General features: G+C 28.4%; 1 protein-coding gene across 1 annotated transcript; it reads right to left on the reverse strand.

The window, feature by feature from the left end:
• Nucleotides 1-1,533: 1,533 nt before the first annotated feature.
• LOC111276501 (uncharacterized) lies at nucleotides 1,534-3,338 on the reverse strand. Its single transcript, XM_022862243.2, has 2 exons — nucleotides 2,373-3,338; nucleotides 1,534-2,217 (listed from the first exon to the last, which is right to left on the reverse strand). The coding sequence occupies exons 1-2, from the start codon at nucleotides 2,860-2,862 to the stop codon at nucleotides 1,835-1,837; spliced, it is 873 nt and encodes a 290-aa protein (XP_022717978.1). The 5' UTR covers nucleotides 2,863-3,338; the 3' UTR covers nucleotides 1,534-1,834.
• Between the last annotated feature and the right edge of the window lie 4,258 nt (nucleotides 3,339-7,596).

Here is a 7,596-nt window from a genome sequence, read left to right on the forward strand (position 1 = left end):
TAATGACATTATGAAGAAACTTAGACACATGGGGAAGTTAAATGTTTGAGAACAGGACAAATGAACATTAATGCAAGAAGTATGGTGAGTATCGTTTTGATGATTGAACCTCTAACTGTTCAGTCGTTTTCTGCACTAATTACGCGGTGGGAGTGAATCCAAATGCGCCCTTAAACAATAGTCTGATGAAGCTGAAACCAACACATGCTGCCATTAATATGTTTCTGGTTTTGGCGATGCAATAAAAAAAAAAAAAATTCATCTTAGATTATTCTTGAAGAAAGTTTTATGCAGCATTTGAGCTTGGATCACTGCTTTTTAGCTCATCATCTTTCCTCTTACTTTGATGTAAAGAATTGCAACATCTAATTACTAGAAAAGAATGTTGACTAAGAATGAGTGACTGCATATATGTTTTTTACCATTGTCTATGAGTTTTCTTCAATGATTTATTCTCTTTTTATTCGTCACGAATCAGCTCCAAATTTACAATATTACACTGTTAAAATATGGACAGAAAACATGATGAATTTGAAACAAATAATAAATATAAAATTCAAATTTCAGAATCTGTAATTTTCTTTTATTTTTAGATTATGACTTCTTTTTATAAAAAAAAAAAAATCAAAATTTGTAGTTAAGAATGAAAATGAAACAATTCGAAAAGATGATGAACTAATGATGCAATTTTCACTAAATTTGTACAAAGATATTCAACTAACTAATGTCCAATTTCAACCGGTGGTAGAAGAACACATTAGTAACTAACCATCTTGTGTTGTTAAAACACGTTATTATGTTTACGTGTAAGATTTAAATATGAGAATATTAATTATCCTTCACAATCTTTTAATTTGTATTAAGAAATGATTGAGCAAAATCAGACAATATTCATGTGGGTGCATTTAAGGGAAATGGGGAATACCCAATTTATGAAGGTTGTTAAATTACAAGTTTGAAGTGGGGAAAAATCAACAGTGGCAAGTGCTCAATTTGATAGAAACCAAGTGCCAAGAATTTTCAAATTTGGAGAAGAGACATTTTGATCCAAAACCTAACTGAATTCCACTAAGTAGAACATCTTTCATCATCAATGATTTAAAAGACAGAAATCTGACAACCCCCAACCCTACACCAATCCCATCAGCTCACACCCTCCACAAACTCCCATCCCACCATTGGCCATCTTTATCCTCTCAAATTCACCTCCATCGCTTCATTTTTTGGTGTAGCTCACATGGGAGCAAGCAATGGAATTGCAAAAGAAATAACCACATCGTTACTGCTTCAGAATCCCAATCACCCCTTTCCTCTTTTTTAATTTAAAAAACTGTTTTTTTAATAAAAAAAATCAAACAAACGAGTATAAAATATATTCGGTATTTGATGTATAATTTAAATTATAATATAATAACTTTTATATTTTATACATATTTAATAAAAATAAACATAATATGAATATATATATATATTATTAAATTTAAAAGAGATAGAATAGCCAAGATTGCGGTGTAAATCATGAGAAGAAACATCTAGCAAAACTTATTTATTATTCACAAAAATTTTTGCTTCAAACTACATAAGTATAGCTATCAATTCTCAAATTGATAACCATATTATAGATATTACATAATTTAAGTATATTTTCAACAAAAACATCTGGTTTGGCTTCGTCTCCCCAGATTTAAAAACAAAAAAAAAAGGTAATTTACTCTCAATTTTATGTATAATTTTCATTTTTAATCTCTTTTTTTCCAAGCATCATCTTCATGATTTTAAGTATAACTTCACTTTCCTTTTTTCCCATAACTAAAATCAAAATTTATATTCCACCTCAGCATCTCCAATCCAACCGGACCTCATCGGGACCCACAAAATGCTGACTAGGCTTCCGAAACGATACCATGTGGCTGCGGGCCATGAAGGCAGTTACCCGCTTAGAAACCCTAATGTCCTCCATCTTTAATTCTTGTAACCGCCGCACGTATTCCGGCACGTGGAGGAGGTCCCACACGACCCCGACACCACCGGGCTTCAAGACCCTCACCATCTCCCCCAGCACCCTCATCCTCTCCGCCGCAGCCTCCACCGTGCGTTGACCGTATTCTTTTCCTACTGTGTGCACAAACACAGCTGATACCACCACATCAAAATAGTTATCCCCAAATGGGAGACTCCTTACATCACCTTCCCTGCACGTCACATACTCTCCCACACCTGTTTCAATAACAAATTAGAAATTTCAGTTGCAAAATCTTGAAGAAATTGATTAGAAAATTATGGATCAATGATCACTAACAAAAAAACAATTTCATCATTTGGAAATTAAATTGAAAAGAGATGTACTGAAGAAAAAAATAAGAGTCGCAGACCTTCCACGTTGGCGGTTCGCAGCGTAGACAAAGTAGTTCGTTTAGAGCGATCCAGCCCGACAACACGACCCGAACTCCCAGTTTTCTTCAGCTGAGTCGCCACCGCATTGAGCAGAATCCCTCTCCCACACCCGATATCCAGCGCCAGCTTCACCGTCGACCAATCATTAACCGACCCCACCATCCGCTGCGCCATGTCGTAATGCAACGGTCCAGCGGAGTAAAAAAAGTTGGCCGCTGCAAAAAACAAGCAAACAGCAGATATCGCTGTGACGGCGCCGCTGAACCCGGCGGCGAAACGGGCTGCGCCAGGACTGGAAAGAAAAGTTTGGAAGAAGTGAAAGATGGCGTCGAAGTAGAAGAGGAAGAGAATTGAAAGTAATGAGAAGAAAACAGCGTGACATAGCAGAAAAACGAGGGTTTGCCATTGGTCCATACCGTAAATGGCATAGATCTGAGTCCAATCTCTGCTACTATTGCTTTTTCCCATAGTCCTATTTCTACTCTTTTTTCTTCTTGATCTAAGCAAAACTGAGAAAAAAGCAGCTTGAAATATAAAAAAATGGAGCACTTGAAACAATCAAGTTCGCTTTCTTTTTGTTTTCCTTGGTGGGTTTTTTGTTGAATTACTTGATCAATCAAATCAGATCATGTGTTCGAAGAAAAATCTTTGGGTTGATCCAAGAAATGACCACTGAAAAACAGAGAAAAGAAATGGCAGAAATGCTCTGGGAAAACAAGGAAGATCAGAGAAGAAGAAAGGGTCATATCATATCATCCATATAGATTAGAAAAGAGAGGAGAAGGAAGACAAACGGATCATGATTTATAGTGGTAAAAAATCTGCAAAAATGTCAGTAGTGGCATTCCTGGATAAAATGAGCATGATCTCATTTGCAACCAACGATTTTCTTTTTCTTTTTTTTTTTAATAATTTTCACGCGCTTTCGAGGTCTGGGTTAATTTGAATTTTATAGGGAAATGAAAAAAAAAAAAAAAAGGAAAAATTTTGTAAAAAAATTGAATGAATTTTGAGTTTAAAAATCTAGTGTAAAATGTACGGAATTTTTAAAGAGAAAAAATAGAAAATGAGAGAGTAGTTGGTGAGTGGGATACTGGTACGATACATATACAACTTTTTTTAAGTAAAAGGGATAAAATGGAAAATGTCAAAATAAGACGGTCGTCGGAAGACATTTTAAGCCGGAAATTTGACTTTTTTTTTTTTTTTTTCTTTTTCAATGTTAAGTGGAAGAGTTTGAAATCTAATGGCGCCGCCGTGATTTTTTTTTATTTAAAAATTTTTTATTCTCTTTAAATAAAAACCATGTAATAATAATTTAAACTTAGTTTAGAAAAATGATAAAAGGATTTTTACCGCGTCAAAGTTAGTCGTTTTATTATTGGATTTTTAATTTTTAAAAATTCAATGATAAAATAACACTTCCAATGCGATAAATTTTTTTTATTGAAATGAAAGTTTAGTCAATTGTTTGAATATTTAATATTGTAATTAAAGAGAAAAATATTTTTATATAAAATTTTAATTTAATTTAACATTACTATCATTTATATGAAAAGTAAAGGATTTAAATTTGAAAACCATTTAAAAATTTAATTGATTAAGATAATTTTCTATTTTATTTTTTTTAATTTACATGCTTTACACATATGACAAGTAAAAACTGACTTCTAAAGAAAATATTAGGTCATCATACGTTGATAGTAATAAGGAAATAAAAGATGGAGTAAATAAGAAGCTTTGATGTATAGATTTGATAACAAGGCTTGATGTTGAATGAAATGAAATGAAATGCAATAATTTTGGTCATTATCTTCCCTTGATATCATAAATATTTTTCATTTTTCATGGAAAAAATATGACCGACAATAAACAATGCAAAATTTGAGATTCTTCTTTGACATTTTCAAGTATAGAACACATCCAAATGGCGTTTTGGTCTTTTAGATTATTCTTTTTTATTTTATACTCCAAGTTGGAGTTGGTCTTTTTTTTTTTTTTTAATTGGGATAACTTTACTCATGTGAATGATTCAAATTTATCATTAATTTTTCAATTGGTTTAATTTTACCATTATATTTTTAATTTTGAAGCAAATTTGATTAAGATATGACAATTGGAAAATATTTTGTAGAATATTTTGATAGAAATAGTTTTATAATTAAAATTCTTGAAAATAACATGACAGGAAAAGAACACCAAGACCAACGGAAAATATATGATGTGATATTATATTTAATAAAAGAATATTATGATGCAAAAATAATAATAAAATAATAAAATAAGTTTTGGATCATGTGGCATTATATATTTAGTAAAAAAAACCTTAATAGAAGAAGAAAAAAAAAAATATATATATATATATATATATATATCCACACGAGTTAATCTAAATGGTAAAAACATGAGTTTTACCTATATATCGGCAAAGGTTTGATCCTTATGAGAGATGTTTTAAAATTGAAAATTTGAATTTGCACCTTATTGAAAATTTAATTGTTTGGTCAAAAATTTATCCTTAATTAGGGTGATCCAAAGGCAGATTCAATTTTTTAAGGTAAATCTAATATATATGCCTTCATGATCCTAAAAATATATGCATCATGTAAAAAAGTTGAAGTTGTACAATTGTAATCTATGTGTTGGACTTTTAATTTTAATAATAGAATTCAATCAATTACAATCTCAATTATGCAAAAAATATAATATATAGTATATCCACTTGAGTTAACCCAAATTAATATGACATGAGTTCTACCTCTATATCAACAAAGGTTTGATCATTGAAAAAATACTTTAAAATTAAAATTTTAAATGCATCCAACTAATAACAATTTGACATAAAGAATGCACCTTAAAATTATCTAAAAAATTATATTAAATTCAAGCAAAACATGAAAATACTCCTAGTTATATTATCAATATATGGCTCCGTTTGTTTCGTGAAAAATGACTTTAGAAAAATAATTTTCATATTTTAAGATATTTGTTTGGCAAAAAACTAACTATTAAAAGAAAATAATTTCCTAATCAATGAAAAATAAGCTCATTTTTTTGTAAATTGTCTTATGAATTTGATAAAGAGAAGACATTTTTTGAAAAAAAAAAAAAAAAAAGCTAACTATAAGTAAAACTATTTATTAATATTTTTTAGTAGAATTTTACTTGTAAATAATATTATATAAATAACATATTATTAATATAATATATTCATAAATAATATTAATAAGTAGTATTATAATATATTAAATAATAATATTATATTAATAAACAATGTAATAATAAGTATTATTAATTTAATTAATAAATATTATAATTTATTAGTAAATAATATTATTAATAAATAATATACTTTTAATACAATATATTACTAAATATTATTAATAAATAGTATTATAACATATTAATAAATAACATAAAGAATAATAAATAGTTTTATTTTAAGTATTTTTTATAGTAACATAATATTTTAATATTAAATATTATTATTAAAATATAATTATTTTTTAATATTAATAATTTTAATAATAAATAAATTTTAATATTTTAATAGTTATATTAATATTATGTGAAAAAAACAACAAAAAATATTTTTTATTAACTTATCCAAACAATAAAAAATCTCTTTTAATTAAAAAAATATAAATATTTTTTAGAAATAATTTTCAACAATCATTTTCTGTGAAACAAACAGAATCTATATATATATATATATATATATTTTCATAACAATATTACCAATATACATTTCAATCTTTGATCTTAGAAACCCAATTTCACCATAAAAGAACTTCCAACATATCTTAATTATAATTACAAAATTCTAAAAAGTGGAATAGACGATGATATTAATAATAAAATTGTCTATTATCTGACATTTGAATTATTTGATATATCATTAAAGTTATCATTTAAATATTATAAATTTTAAAAAAAATTCATGCAAGTAATGTATTCTTTGATCAAAATAAATATTAAGATTGAAAATCTAAGAGTAAATTAAAATTTTCAAAAGAAAAAAAAATCACCCAGTTGCATGCCAATTAGAGTCCGCAAATCATGGAATGGGATGATCTTTATTTTTAGACTTTTGACTAAAGGAATCCACTTCACCACTCACCATTCAATAGTTGAACTGTTCCCATAATGCAAGGCAATGAAGTGAAAGTTTTTATTCACTAGGTTTTTTAAATTATGTTTCCTAATTTGCCCTAAGAAGGTTTCATAACATGCCCATAGAAAAGCTTGTTTAGATGCTCACGTTTGCCACACGCTTGTCCACCAAAAGACAAGCATGTCCCTGTTGTAAAGTTGAAGCAGAATGCATTTTATTTTTTATATTTTCATAGGAGGATCGTAGATTTAGATTTATTAAAGTAGAATATTTCCATAGCCTTTAATTAAAGAGTTTAGATCCGAAAATTGCATAAGAGTATTGTATAAAAATTGATCAATCAAGTGCATTCATTGGGTCAAGTAACTAAAGTTTAAGAAATTAGGAAACGTGGATTTTTTTTATAAGCTATAATTTAATAATAAAAAAATTATTAATATTAAAATTTAAAATTTAAATTTATTACATATTAATTCTTAAAATCAATTGAACCGGACTTGCATGATGACAACCAAACTTACAACCTAAATTTTTTGCGAACTCTTTATAATCATTGAGCAATGCCTCATCAATTAAATTATCTTGAATATATAATTAAGATTTTGACGTGTTCAAGATTAAGCCTTTCTAAACTTGAGTCACATAATTTTCTTTCAGAAACAATTATAAAGATTTACAGTCCAAAATTTTAAATATATAAATATAAATTATAACCCCTCATCCAAATATCAGTGCTCGTAATTTTTGTTTCAATTCTTGTGATATTGTCTCATAGTATTAAAAATAAAAGATAATAGAAGAAAGGGTGTTTTGGTCACACGATTGAAGGCCAAAAATGTAAATTTTTAATTTTATATTGTCTCAAACAATATGAAATTCCAAGCATCCAATTCTGAGCAGAACTAAATAGGATGGGTCCATTTCCACAAAAAGCAAAGGAGCAGAACGCGGGAATGACAGACGAAAGTGACAAGTTAATGGTGAGTCGAGGCAAGGCACCATGTTTGGGTTTTTCCTTTGACGATTTTGCCAATTTGCTAGCAGGGTCTACGTCAGTACGTACGTGAAACAGCAAAGCACCCACCGAC

Source organism: Durio zibethinus, chromosome 25 (genome assembly GCF_047325235.1).
Source record: "Durio zibethinus cultivar Kanyao isolate XHJ-2024 chromosome 25, ASM4732523v1, whole genome shotgun sequence".
NCBI classification, from domain to species: domain Eukaryota; kingdom Viridiplantae; phylum Streptophyta; class Magnoliopsida; order Malvales; family Malvaceae; genus Durio; species Durio zibethinus.

Coding starts and splice junctions, on each gene's coding strand:
- LOC111276501 (XM_022862243.2), bottom strand. CDS start 2,862: ATGGGAAAAAGCAATAGTAGCAGAGATTGGACTCAGATCTATGCCATT. Junction 2,218..2,372: donor GCGAACCGCCAACGTGGAAG/GTCTGCGACTCT, acceptor TTATTGAAACAG/GTGTGGGAGAGTATGTGACG.